The sequence below is a fragment of the Lates calcarifer genome, linkage group LG5 (assembly GCF_001640805.2).
Source record: "Lates calcarifer isolate ASB-BC8 linkage group LG5, TLL_Latcal_v3, whole genome shotgun sequence".
NCBI classification, from domain to species: Eukaryota; Metazoa; Chordata; class Actinopteri; family Centropomidae; genus Lates; species Lates calcarifer.
The window spans coordinates 21076603-21091217 of record NC_066837.1 but is presented as its reverse complement, the minus strand read 5'-3'; the positions used below and the strand labels follow the sequence as shown (position 1 = coordinate 21091217).

The 14615-nt window shown below is 42.0% G+C and overlaps 1 protein-coding gene across 2 annotated transcripts in view; it reads left to right on the top strand.

Moving 5' to 3' along the window:
* The first annotated feature begins 3035 nt into the window (after nucleotides 1–3035).
* mxi1 (max interactor 1, dimerization protein) overlaps nucleotides 3036–14615 on the top strand; it is a 31261-nt gene continuing 19681 nt past the window's right edge. The window contains exons 1-3 of one of the 2 annotated variants that reach the window (XM_018679729.2): nucleotides 3036–3390; nucleotides 5950–6052; nucleotides 10537–10566. In XM_018679729.2, coding sequence (XP_018535245.1) covers nucleotides 3162–3390; nucleotides 5950–6052; nucleotides 10537–10566 — 362 coding nt within the window. In that variant the 5' untranslated portion in view covers nucleotides 3036–3161. Of the gene's footprint in view, nucleotides 3391–4947; nucleotides 5652–5949; nucleotides 6053–10536; nucleotides 10567–14615 lie in introns of those variants that run through there. The other variant, XM_018679730.2, reaches the window with a different exon arrangement.

Genomic DNA, 14615 nt, shown 5'->3' with positions numbered 1-14615 from the left:
TAACATTAGACATTAGCATTTGTTTTGCCATTTAGTTGCTTTCCTCCCTTTTAACTTACAGAGGAGCCGATGGTTGTTGTGGTTTGTGCCTTAGGCCTGGAAAAATGAGCTTGTCTTATTGAAAATGTTTGACCTCTGTCCCTGTCTCTCCCCTGGAAGTCTGAGCTGGCTCTCTGTGGCTTTATGACTAAGCTTGCCTACTTGTTTTGACATGGGTGTTGCCTTTTAATTAAAAGAGCATGGGGCTGCCTTGGAATGATGGCGTGAAGAGGAATGATTTGACCTGTCTGTGTAGGGGGAGGCTACAATGTGTCTATAGGACATCCATACCCCTGAGCTGTAGCGTCTCTTAAGTCTTTACCTTCACACTGTGACCACAGTCACCTACTGGGACACATGACTCCCTCCTGATTTGCAGCATTCCCCTATTCTCCCTCCCTGCAGCACGTGACCTGACCGGTCCACCGATGGCTTGTGACCTGTTGGGCTTGTGACCCCCCCTGAATTTTCCTGAAGATGAAAATATTATGATCAGGCCTTAACAGCTTTTCATGGTATACTTTTCATCTCTGCAACCCAAAAAGCACAGCATACAAAACTGCACCCAGTAACACAATGGGGGAAAAAAATCTTTAAAAAGCCTAAAATCCTTAAGAGGATGTGGCTGAGTGCTTTTCAAAATCCACTTGTTTTGTCAATGTGCTGGCAGTGGCACCTTTCAAACTCCAAACACGTCCCCTCTCAAATGGGTTTCCTTCCTCTACAGCCACCCCTGACTGAGGTTGGAGAGGTGGAGCAGGGGCGGGAGGGACCTTCAGAGATTCCCCTGTGCGTTGGACTTGAAAGTTTCTGTCTCTGTGAACTTTACATCAAACGGTCATGGGCCGCTGTTGGCTCTTTGAAGTGGCAGAGGGGCGGGGGTTGGGGGGGGGGTTTCAGAGCTGAATGCAGGCCTCTGCCTCGACATGTTCCGGTTCAGAATGGACTCTATCGCAGTGTAAAAACAGCTCAGCTAAAGGTCTGCTGAGAATGGCACAAGATCAAGGCTAAGGACTTATCTCAGTTACCATTTCTGTCACATACACCAGGATCTATAGACACACTATAGTGTTCTGCTACACGCAGTTATAGAAGTTCCTTTCTCTCACCTCTCATCAAGGCTCAGAACAGTGTTTTTTAGAGGCTTACATTGTCACAAAAGCAAACAAACACTCAACTAGCAGAAGTACGATTGCTGCAACTTCAACAACTTGTACTACCTCTTATATTAACCAACGCTATAATACTTGCATTAATATTACTACTAGCACTAACACATTAATTGGCCACTTTCAGTAAAATGTCAGCACTTCACTACTTCATTATTAGTGAAGTAGCATGCTTTATAAGGACTGACAACATGGAAATCTGTGGCGCTATTTGCAGTGAATATTCAATCAGTCAGTAATAAAGGATGTTGTGGCCTCATTACAATTTCTACTTTCCACTTCAAACTACATAGTTTGAATTTTATCTTCTCATCCTTCTGACATCATGGACTCCACACCCTTTACTGATATTTCATTTTACTTTCGTTTTCTATATTGTGTGTTACTTTATCACTCTCTGTAAAGAACACGATGTGGGATCCTAAACCATAATGCAACTAATATACCAATGATCCAGCAAGCGCTCTTTGTAAGTAATGTGATTCCACGTTCTCATTGCACGTTAATACAGCTATGCACCATTTTAATATTTTAAAGCAACTTTTGAGTACTTTTAACCCTAGAACACTAACGTTCACTTTTGTAACACCCTGACTAATATCAGGTATATTTTTCCCAATATACCTGAAAAAAAAACTCATCAAAATATATTAAAGTACAACAATACATGGCAAATTGAAGTACTTTTCTTTCATTTCCATCTATACAATGTCTCATAAAATGAAAAAAAGGGTATCCTGGAGGGACCCTATAAAAAGGCTCCAAAATTAGTGAAAAATTGGAGAGTCGTTAACGAAAAATTCCTAAAAAAATTGAGAAATAATGGAGCTGGGAACTTGTTCTTTGGTCCAACTGTTACAGTCTCCCTGCATCACTGACAACTGTGGGAGAGATAAACTAAAAAATTTTTGAGAGGGGTAAAATGACCAGCTGACTATAAAAAAATGTTTTAACCATATGAATTCCCTCAGAAATTATCACTAAGTGATATTTATTCATACCCATAACTAAAGTTAGCTGTTCCAAGTTATGTTGATATCACTGCAACTTCACCTGTAGCTAGCTAGATAACTACTACTATAAGAAAAAATCTGCATAGCTAATTATTGCCAACGTAAACGAACTTTAGCCATGTTTTACTCATTTGTTGGCATGACAGAATCACCAAGCCTGTGACAGGATGATAGCTGTGCATGGTATGGGGAAATAAATATGGCAGGCCTGAAAGTTGTTAACCTTGATTTAATACACAAACACTAACGTAAAATCCAGCTGAAAAATATTTTACTCTCAATCACTAACATCAGGTGAAAATCACCTGAACGTGTGCCTGTAGAAAAAAAAACATGGATGGGAGCAGGGAAACATATCTACCTTCAATGATGTCCGTGAGCACCCTGAAGCTAGAGATGCCCATTCAAACAGCAGCAACACATCAGTTTACAACTTTAAGAAATATACTAGTGCAATAACAGTACTAATAGTAATACTATGATGCTGCTGTTACGGCTTGTACCATCTTTACCATTTTGTACCATCTTGTACCAACTTTAACTTTTACTACTAGTACATTACTTTTTGTACTGATGTAATGTATTTTATTTACTACTAAAGAAAAAGAACTCGAGGTTATATGTAGCCTTTTAAATTGTGTAATTATAATGTAATGTTGACATGGTGTTTTGTTTTATTCTGTGTAGATATATTAGTTTTCCAGGCGGGCACAAGGACCATGCGGACTCCTTAGACAGAGGGGGCCGGGCTCTCGGTTTCCCATGCACCACCATCTACTGACATTGGCCACTGCTCCACATTAAACACCCCGCATTCATAAAAAAAGAAAAAAAGAAAAGGGGAACCATCTGACAAGAGCAGCGTCCACTGGTAGCTGCCTCACTGTTTACTGCGCTCAGCACGTCCCCAGAGCAGAAGCCACACAAACTAAGAGGAAAAATGGCCAAAAGTGAGAGGCAAAGAAGGAGTTTGAAGAGTGAGGAGTTCTTTTTTGATTCCGAGGCGTCTCTCTTGGATCAGCAAGATTTCGAGATGTCTAGTTGCCCTTTCAATGACGTCTTCAACTCCAAAGACTCCCACATGGAGCAGATCAACACTTTTCTGAAAAATGTACAAGTTTTGCTGGAGGCTGCTAGGTTTCTTGAGAGCACCGAGAGGAAGGACGGAAGTGAGTTTATTTGTGCTGCGTTTGATCCTTTTCATTTGCCTTATAAATTTCAGGAAAACAAGACTTCATTGTCAACAGACTCAGACAACAAAGGGCTGAGTTCATTCAACTAAGCACCACTGCCTGCTTTAAGCACAGCCTATACCTGGGCACCAGCCTAAAATGAGTCATTTACTCATCGCAGTTACAGGAGAGTGTAAACGTAGATGGTTTCATTATTTTTCCTATTTTTATCTGCATTGTCTGCATGTTGAGGCAACGTGCATCGCTTTGCGTCTGCACAACTCTCAACCCAGGAATCTGTAATTTTCCCCTGCAGCGTAGATAAAGCAATATGACATAATGATTAGGTGTGTGGGTGTGCATGTTGGCTACCACTCCGATGTGATAAATCTGACCACATTGCAGCGCCCTCCAACTCAGTTTAGGATGATGTCATTGTGCCCCTGCAGACTCGATCGAGAAAAAAAAACAGAAAACTACACTGATAAAGCGTTTAGGACACAACTGGATGGTGACTCGGATATTATTGTATATCGGACGTAGAAATGTTTGACTGTTACATTTTCTTATTAATCATGTCTAGCCTATATGGAATTAAACAACTTGATGGTTGATTGCAGATGGCATGATCTCTCAAATTGCAACTAGACGCTGGCGTACATATACTCAAATGAGATATTATTCTAAAGAAATAAACAATATTAAAAACGCTTTTTTTTTTTTTTAAATTAATGATTCATGATGTCCCCGTTTCTTTCTTTCTTTTTTTTAACAAGTCATGCTTTAAAGGCACTGGAAAATAGGCTGTTTTTCCACCACTTCCGTTTGCGTATGTCCGTGCAAGACTCCTTTTGTGCAAAGAGTCGGGCATATGGGCTAATGCGCGCTGTAAAAGTCCTCTGAGTAAAAATATCATCTGTTATAATGTAACGTGGGGGTTTCGCAGCAGCGTATCGCAGCGGATCCTCGTCAGCTCCCCTTGTTTGCTTCCTGCTATTTGTGGGCGTGCCGCACTGGTTTCCACATGGCGCAAACCTCCTCTGCGGTTGGTCAGGTGCGAGCTCAACCCTCGACGCCTGTCAAAGCCCTCCGCCAATCAGACGCCCACTCGATAGCGACGTCACGTGTTGCTGGGCCTGGCTTCAGCCGGCAGGTACACCCCCGCGGTCCCGGTGAATCATGGGACTTGTAGGGTCACAGAGGAGAGTGACATGACTGGCTCTGAACGGAACTGATTACACACAATATTTTTCTTTAGGCCGTAACTAATTAGTAACAACCTAGATTAGTTAATGATTGGAGGCCTAAATTATTTTTTTTGTTCTTGCAAAACAAGAAATGTGAACAGTTCTCACTACAATATCACTAGTATGAGAATAATGTTGAATATTTCAGTATTGTCATTCATTTCTTTTTTCCTTCACTGTCATTTGTAGCAGGAACAATCCTGACCGAAAGTGGCATGAATAATCACATCATTCCGAATTAATTTCAATAATTTCAATTACCTTGCCCTGTCCCATGAAATTACTCACTAAACATAGTTACAATTGAATCATTAAGTAATCATGGACAATGTTTCAGTTGATAAATGAAAGTGAGTCTGAATAGTTTTTATATTCAGTTTATGGCTAAATAATGAAAATAATAAATATTGTGCATGGCTTGACAGTATTTTACAAATGCACCGAAAGACTCGGCTTCCCAGAATGCATCGCAGTTAGACCGGCCTATCCTCCGCTAGGTCCCCGCCTCTCAGCTGTCCAGCTAGGTAAACAAACAGGAGAGGAGAGGAAACGAGCAGCGGCAGGCACTTTGCTGGCTCTGGGTTCCCTCGGGGAAGTTTTATATTGTTTATATCCGTTTTTGTAAAAATTTAATATCGTGTCTCCTAGAAACTTTTAATACTTTGATACACTGGTTTTGACATTTTCTAACAACGAAACCTGGCAAGGATTGGCTGTAGCTTGCTAGCTTGGAAACACTGGATTTTTTTTCCCCCTTCTGCTTTCGACAAAGGCTGCTGATGAGCCAACGAAGACACTGAACAAAATAACAATACGACCTTTTTAAAGGACCAGTGTAGTAATAACCGATGCACTGTCTTCCCTGTATTTAAAAGCGACTGTATTTAAACGCTGAAGGGAACATAGCTAACGTTAACGGCAGCCAGCCTCAGGAGAGAATGACGGCTGTTCAGCTGATAAATATCCAACGGTTACTCGAAGCTGCAGAATATCTAGAGAGGAGAGAAAGAGGTAATTAAACATACAAATATCTGTAAAGCTGAAGAAAATAGTCATTGTCACTAAACAGCACTGACACCTGCTCTGTTGGCTGCTTGAAATAGGTAACGCTGTTGCTGTTTTACAGAGAAAAAAAAAGATTTTTAAAAAAGGAGAAGCGTTGTCAGCTGTTTTCATCCGTGACCTGGAAATGATTACAAATGTTTTACCTGATTGTTCACGTAAGCCCAAAGGATCGTGACACAGGTCGAGTATTAAGTGTCCAAACTCGGCCACGACTGACTGTTAACCACACATGTTTTTTCCACAGAGTGTGAACACGGATATGCTTCGACATTTCCGTCAAATCAGAACACAAACTACCAGAGGCAGAGAAAATTCCGAAATAAGAAGTTCAGCAGTAACCACAATAGGTAAGAAACTGCTCTCTGTCATGCATGGTGGGATCCCTGGGAAATTGTGTGCTTTTATATTAATGCTGTTCATATATTTGCTGTCAGTGACAGATCATCATCATCAGTTAAACTGTCTTTTTACGTGATGTGATGTACCGGGATGTGTGATGAGTGTGTTGCAGGCAGCATGTGATTACACACTCGCTGCCAACGCTTTATTGCAAGGTTTGGTAAACAAGCGAGTGAATACAGTTGCTGGCAACATTTGCACGCTCCGGAAAACACACACACTCGTTTTAAAAAAAGAAAAATACGGAAAGTTTGCTCTTTTAAAGTAAGATGTTTTTCAAACCTGTGGGGGCGTGTTTTTAACTGTTAGGTACACGTAAGATTGTCCACACCGCTGTGTTGTTGGCTTTGGGGGGAGGGGGTAGCAGCAACGGCTCTGCTGGCTTTTCATCAGCTGATTGTCAAACGGACTGCAGTGGCTGAGGTTAGGGATCGTGGTGAAAGTGACAGCCTTAAAACGAAAATAGTCGTGCCTAATGTTTTGTAGTCTGCCCACCCCTGATTAAATAAATCCATAATATATTGCTTTAATTAAAAGTAAGTTATTTTTTTGGTTTTGATTGTGCTCGTGCTTATTTTTGTCGCATGTCACGTGTATTTTACACTGTGGGAGAGAGGGATAGTTTTGTCTTTTGCCCTAAAGGGGAAAAGCTGCTATTTATGGTCGGTGTTGTTTGCAGACATCCAAAGGTGAATACGTGGAGCTTTTTTCAGGACTAATGATGTTAGGGTAATCAGTAATTTCCTGTTTCACCTTTATGTTCAGCTGTATGTAATGAAGAAAAGCATGGATGCACTTTTTGTATTTGTATGCATCAGTTCAAAGCTGTCAATGGGTGTTGTGAAACATATGTTTAATAATCTATTCTGTTGTGTTTCTTGATGTAACACTGTCTGATAATCACATCATTAGCTGCCACAAAGATTAAAGCCCTTGTCGAGCACAGTGCTTTCACTGATGACAGAAACTTGCACTTAGTAGTGGGAGAAGCAGAGGAGAATCTCCCAAGTTAAGACCCATTGGCATTGTGTTTTCTCTCAGTGCTAGGCTGCTTACATTAATCTGTCCATTGAGAGGCATACATCAAACGCAAGCCCCACTCTCTCTCTTTCTGAGCCTTTTAATATTAATGTAAGAGCAGGCCACAAACAGAAACTGTGCATTACTCATCATGGGCACTGAGCGCTGCCTAGTTCTGCATAGCAACAGTCATGATCACATATAGGTCCGAGGCCATATTCATAACGCGTCCTAAGATTTGGTCCTTATGGGGAAATTCTACAAGAAAGCATCAACTATTGATGTTTTAGAAGAATTTACTCGTTTGTGTAACATTAAATCATAGGAAAGCAATAAGCTGCCTGTAAGACAACTCATGTGTTGAACAACTTTTAGATTAGAGAGGAGCACTCTTGAGGGATTTTCATTTGCAGGAGGAAAATGGCTGGAAGAAGCAGAGAATGATGTTTGGTGTTGGTCTTACTCTCCACAGAGAAATGTTCACAACTCACTTAGTGAGGTAACACCATTTAGCGTCTAGCACCATTTCTCAACCTCATATTGTGATGCAATTTACTTCATTCCCACCTGAGTTTCACACTTTGCAAACCAGCAAAACAGTACTATTTGGATATCCCCAGTATTGTCAGGTCACTTGTGTGCATCACTAGTGGTCTACTCTTATTCTGCAGTCCTATTCATGGTTTGCCAGCATAGGTGAGAAGTCTTGCTAATTAGTCCAAGCTGTGAGCCATTTTTACCACCTCACAATGTCAGATTACAGTGTCCACAGAAATAAATGTTGATCATTGATCAGCCAGAGAGGTCTGAACAAAACATCCACAGAAGATTTTATTATAATGAATGATGGTGTCTAAATGAGAGCATTGCCCTGTACCTACACCTCATGTTGTTAATGTTGATCTGAGCCTTTAGAGATTTAGATAATATATTAATTCAATAATTACATTAATTTGACATTTTGTTTAAACATTGTTTGCTTTCTGGCACGAGCTTGCTCCCTCTTTAGCTACCTTCTTGGTAGCGTGTTGAGGCTTAAAGTGATGAGCTTATCTGACTCTGTCCTCTCTTGCCTACCGTTTATAGCAGGGTTGCCTTATCTCATTGACCCACTCTGTGCGTGCACGTATACATGCACATACACACACAGACATTTGCATGCATGCCTACATAAGGAAACATGCTGCAGTTGTGTGTGGCCTTGAGCCATTTTATAATCTGTATTGCATTGTTGCTGAGCTCCAGACAGGCAGATATCTGATTCAGGAGGCAGGGAGAGGGGTTTGTGATGATAAAAGCCTATGGGAAAGTAGGCGGACTTAGATTGATGTCTCTGAATATGAGTCCACACTAAGATGGACTGTGTGTGTGTGGTGTTTCTCTGTAGGGGGGCTTGGACCAGGGCTAAACCAAGGCCTATTTCATTTTCAGATTAATAGACAGTGTAAATGACATCAGCATTCCCTGAAGTGAATGTCCATGTCTACAGTTATACCTCTATTGGAAAAATAACTCATAACTCTCTTTTTCATTATCTGTTTTATCACCACCTTTTCAAAGTTGGATGTTTTCATCCACCATCATTTCTATTTCTGACACTCTCTCCTTTGGTTTCCTGTTGCCATTTTTAAAATGAAGACATTTTTGCAAAATAAACTACTTGTCATGGCCACAAATTAAATAGTCTTCCAAAATACATTTTTCATCATTCTTAAAGAGAGATAATCAGCCAAAAACATTATTACACACCACCCTGAATTACATTGTGGTGAATCGCTCAGAGTTTTGGAAAGGTTACAAATTAGAATGTGGGTTACCAAGCAACACAAACTACATGCACAGTGACAACTGATGACGCAAATGATGCACTCCAAAGTGCTCATCTTCTGTTAACAAAACTATTGCTCTGACTCACAATCAGTTATAGAAATCAGTAGATCCTCTGCCATTAGAAAGTAATTATATGTATGTAAAAGCCTGCATTCATCACAAGACTGTGACTGTTCATTTTCCCAATAAAGGAATAATTTTAGACCTCCAAGTTTCATTTTCAAGATGATGTTTTTGAGGGTAGTAGCTGAGCAGAAAAGGTCGAGCCCGTTTAGGTCTCTTAGATTTGTGATTTTTTTTCATTGTGGCTGGTGTGGTGCAGAGCACAGCCATGCATGACTATTACAGGGTTGTAGAATATGTGAGTTGAAACATGTCAGGAGCATGTGTGTGAGCACTTAGGCTCTCGCAGGTTTTTAGGAAGTGGCCCATGTGAGCCCTTTGTTTTGCTGTGATAGCAGCTACTCAACCTGGCCATAGACCTTGTCATGTTAAATCAGATATACTGCCACAGTTCACTTAACATGCAGTCTTGCATACCTAACTACATCACCAGTAATGTATTCTAATGGGGACATATGGCGTTTTTATTGGTGTTAATAATTAAACTTGAAAAAATAATTTCCTCTGAGGCAGGGCCAATTTTTACAGACCAAACTGCAACCTTATACAGTCTGTTGTCCCCCTGTTTTATCCCTCTCTGCCTCCTTCCTCTCTCATTTTTATCTCCTGTTTTCTCCATATTTCCTTCTTCCATATCAACAAGATGGCAGCTGAGCTTGGTATTACAAGAAAAAAATAGACAAGGGAGGCGTATTGGAGTGCTGATAACCCACTATATAGAGAAATGCTGTGAGTCAAGAGAGGCTGTGTCCACCCTCAAACCCTCCCAACCCCCAAAACCTGTGGCCCCTGGGGTGAGGTGGAGTGCAGTTTGTGTGGATGGGAACCGGGCCATTTAAGTTATCAGGAGGGGGGCTTGTCTCCCTTCAGTATGTTGCCACACAAAGACACTCTCAGGGACCAGCTGATTCACTTTACATTATTAACAGAGCACTGAACCATGGGCGCTGCATGCAGAGAAAATATGTGTGTATGTGTGTGTGTGCGCGTGCTCACACTTACCCAGCAGCACATGCACTCTCACACACGCATGCACAGTGTGAACTTTAGTGAGCTTAAGTGGCTGCAGTGTCACACACACACACACACACACACACACACACACACACACTCCCAGAGTTGCGCTGTACATTATTGAGGAAGAGGCTGTATAATGCTACAGTGCATGCCTGGCTGTCACGTTTGTTTGCGTGAAGGCTCCACTGCACTGGTTCTAAAGTCCGTCTCATTTGGGAATAATTAATAAATTCATAAATCAAATTGGACAAGCTAATTCACTGTGCCTCTCTCAGCCCCTGTTTGTCTACCTCATATAGTTATTATCTTAATATTACACCATATTTCCCAAGGGTGCATTGCCTTTTCAAGGGGAACAGATATTGTACATCTGTACTTTGTTAAGTGTGCAAAAGTCTACACTGGCTCTTTATTTGACAAGTTCTGTTTTCTATTTTTGCAGGTCCACACATAATGAGCTGGAGAAGAATAGGTGAGTTGGCATTAAATTTTCACAACACTTCACCTTTAAATCATAGAGCACAGCCTGCAGGCACATGCACACCCTGCCTTGACATGTGAACAAGTTCATTATGTCCTACTTTCATTTTGCCCCAGAATGTTTTTGCCCTTCTTCAACAGGTCCTTAAAAACAAAAGTAGGGGGTGCCCCAGTTGTGTCCAGTTAAGGACATTCCCTCCTTGTTTCCCCCATTTCCCCCATGCACACACTCTTTGCACCTTTTCAGAGTTATGTAACAGTTAAGTTGCTCAGTGTTCTGAGTTATATGGGCAGGCAAGGGTGCATGCAGGCAGAGCTGGAGCTAAAGTCAAAAGTTCAGTGCTTGTTTTGATACAAAGATGTTTTCTGATTGGTGTGTAATAGTGGCAACAAAGTTAGCCCTATATGCCTGAGCATAGTTCTATGCTGAGCTATATCTCTGCATTCAAGATAGTATCTACAGTGGAAGAAATGTTGGGTATTCAGGGAGACCACAGCTGGTGATGGTTTTCTGCATCTTCATCTGACGAGAGTGAACACTGGTTTCTTAGAAGCCCTTATCAGATTGAGTCCACCGCCCACATAGGCGCTTGCTGGTGTTTATGTTCTGTGACTTTGCAGGCTTCAAGAGTCAAGCTATAAAGGGTTTTCTTCAACACCATAAATAAGAGCGGCTAGACTTGCAGGATTTATGGTAAATAGAAAAAAAGCTTGCCTTCCATTTCATTATCTCTGAGGGTGTGGGTACAATGAAAGAATGTGGGAGGCTGGATCCATTCAGTGTAATTACATATCACCTCGGCCCGTTTTTCTCGCCATTCTCCCTGGCAGCCTCTCCTAAAAGGATGGGAACATTGGAAGGAGAGGCGTCCAGTGAGTTAAATATAGACAAGAGTTGATGTGTCATCTTGGTGCTCATATGCAATGCCACACAAGGCCAGCCGGTCGGCTGACTGGCCTCGGCAGATTGAGACACCCGGGATGCTTTTTTTTTTCCAGTGTTCCACCCACACAAATACATTTTAAAAAAGGTGCCAGAACAGTTGTTTGTTCCTATAACACAGTGTGAAGGCTGTTTTCGTCACTCCTTCTACATTCTTGCAGCAATTCTTTGTAGTATGGCCTGTTTCTATGACCATTTATGGCCCATAATCATCTCTGCCAATCAGAGCAGGCTAGTGTTAAGCCTGTAGATGGCAGAACAGGAAGGAATCGGTGCTCGCTTCATTCTAGATGGTGGCATAGCACTGAATTATGGTCACTGCAGAACAATTAGACAGGATCATTTAATTAAGCAGTGGAATGAAACTCCCAGCATAATAAAACTGATGTAGCCAAATGTAAAAAGAGACCACCCAGGTGATTTATCCATCCATCTGTGTATTCGACAGCAACAATTTTCATCCCTGTCGTGTGTACAACATCATTTGAAACTTGCATCCTTTGCCTCCTCCTTTTCCTGGCTCCACCCTGCTGGTCCATGCAGACTCAGAGAGAACTGCTGCAGAACAGACTGAGGTTGGAAACAGGCTGTCCTGTACCCCACCACACTGTACCTCATCCAGATACTGACACCCTCCCCCACCACCACCACCACTACTGTTGTCTTCGTTTTCAGCTCGACACAATGACCGTGGTGTTGTTGCTTAGTAGTTGAACAGTACAAAACTAATTTGAATTTCCACTAGCAAAGAAAGAGGACGAAAATTGAAATGGTAATCCATCTTTTTAGAAGCACACTTAAAGTCAGAATCGTCTATAATCCCCCCTTTTTTGCCAGCAGTTAATCCAATTCCCTTTAAGCACATGCCCCACTGTAAGCTATATGTATCAGGAATAGTTGTTCACCCAAGTGTGTCAGGCTTATACTATGATTCTACAACAGCAGCAGCAGCTTTCGTTCCATCTCAGCAGACTTCCAAGTCTTGTAAATTGGAGACAGCTCCTTTATGGTCCAGCCTGACTGAGGCCTTTTTTTCCATCACTTATCACCCCTGTATATCTGCTGCTGGCAAGACGATTTGTCTTGCATGGCCACCACAGGTCTTGATAACCTCTGTGATGAGCAGACTTGTCGTGACAGTGGAGACCACAGGACACGGATAAAAGGCACCAAAAGAGAGGGGGGAAAAGCCCGCATTCCAGATGCTCACAGTGTGCGGCGGGACCAGATAACGTGGTGGCTCTGCCACTTTGATCATGTACCTCCTAACAGCCCTATTTCACTTCCACATGTCACTACTAAATTACTCTGCTGTAGTAGGGTTTAACAGTGAAAAGCTGGTATGCCTGCATGTTGCATTTCCACTGCTTTGATCTCACAGCCCTGCACCCATTAGTTCTTATTCTTTTAAACATGTTGATATTAAATTCCCCAGCTCAGGTTAATTGTTGGTTGATCCTTGTGTGTTATGTGCAGGATGTGTTTTGTGGTAAATGACTAAGGTGTTCCATGTCTCTGAGTTGAATATGTTGTTTTTTCCCCTTTTGGGTGATGATTGTTTATGGATAATCAATACAACAGGCTTTTACTCGCTACAATAAATCCACAAGAATGGTCACTTGTCATTTACCTCCTCCCCCACCGCAACCTATCCATTTTAATATTGTTTATCGAGACCGGGCTTATAATGCACACAGCAAATAATTTTTCCCCAAGTGCTCAGACAGTAGAAGCAATATTAGCTTTCCTGCTTGATTCTTTATGAGGGGAGTTGAGTAAACACTGTGTGTTAAATACCTTCCAGCGTGTGCCTGTGGAATATTAAAAAGGCTCACTGTTGCCAATTAGAGCCAGGAGCCCGTTGTCCTTGGGTGGCATGTAAGGAGCGTCCATGATGTTTGCCCTTTTGGGACATATTTTGGCTCAGTGGTATGTGAAATGGTAAATGAAGATCATCGCATCTCATTTATGATCAACTTTGGGTTGGTGTACATGTTCTTGAATGTCTGTTTTTATTGTTTATACACAAGTGTGTGTGTGTCTTGTTGTATATGAGTTTACCAGGATTTACTGTATGCCCAGATTCTTCAGCTTACTCTTTTTACTTAACTTAGTATCCAACTAAGCGTAACTGCCAACAATTACAGGGCTGATGTTAGACAGTAGTTTTAGGAACATGCAATCCAGGCAAGACAGGAAAACTCATCACTGAATATCACTACAATAGGTGTTACATTTTCCAAATGGTACATACTGTATTTCTGGTGGGATTGAAACCCTTTATGTTTTTCTATTCTTTCTAACCATAGGGCTGTAAACTCACTTCTGTAGTTCCAGCCTCAAGGTTGAATGAGCAGTCAAACATGAATAAGCCTGGGCTATGTTTTCTCTGGCTGTGCTGATGCTCCTTGAAGAAAGCCAATCTGCTTCACCAGTCTTTCTGTTGTCTGCCCATTGAGTGCAGCCTATTCTCAGGCTCTGCTGCAGGGCCCGAAACTGGGACCATTTGTTCTGACCAACGTGACGACTTGTAAGCTTTTCTTGGCTCAGAAAAGCAGCTTAAGGGACTTGATCTTTGGTCTGGTGAGCCCAGCTAGAGCACGCACACGTGCTGGGGCATGTCACCCCCCACCCTACCCCTCCTTGCCTCTGGCCACCCGGTGGTATTCCTTAATAGCCTAGCTTTGCTTTGGCTTAGCTAACGACAGTGTCAGAGGACCAGGAAGTAATTGACAGGCTGATGGGATGAGCAGAGGGATAGGTCAGACACACCTGACTAAGGGATGCCTTGAGCAACACGCAAGCCTGATCCACACTCCACTGTGCCAGTGTGTGTGCACAGTAAGCATTTCCGCCCTGTAATTAACACAGTGTGATATGAGCCAGTATCAGGGTGGGATATTCGCACTAGCCGCCACAAACATTCAGATGGTGACAAATTATGGCCATGGCTTGAAAGTATGCCTCCTCCACCAACCAGTGTGGCAGGTTTCCAAATGTAAGGAGGTGGTCATGTTCTGTTTTTCAAAGTTTAGTTGGCTCACAAACTAGTGAAAGTGCCTTGTTTAAGCTGTGCTCCTCTGCACTGCTTAAGTGCT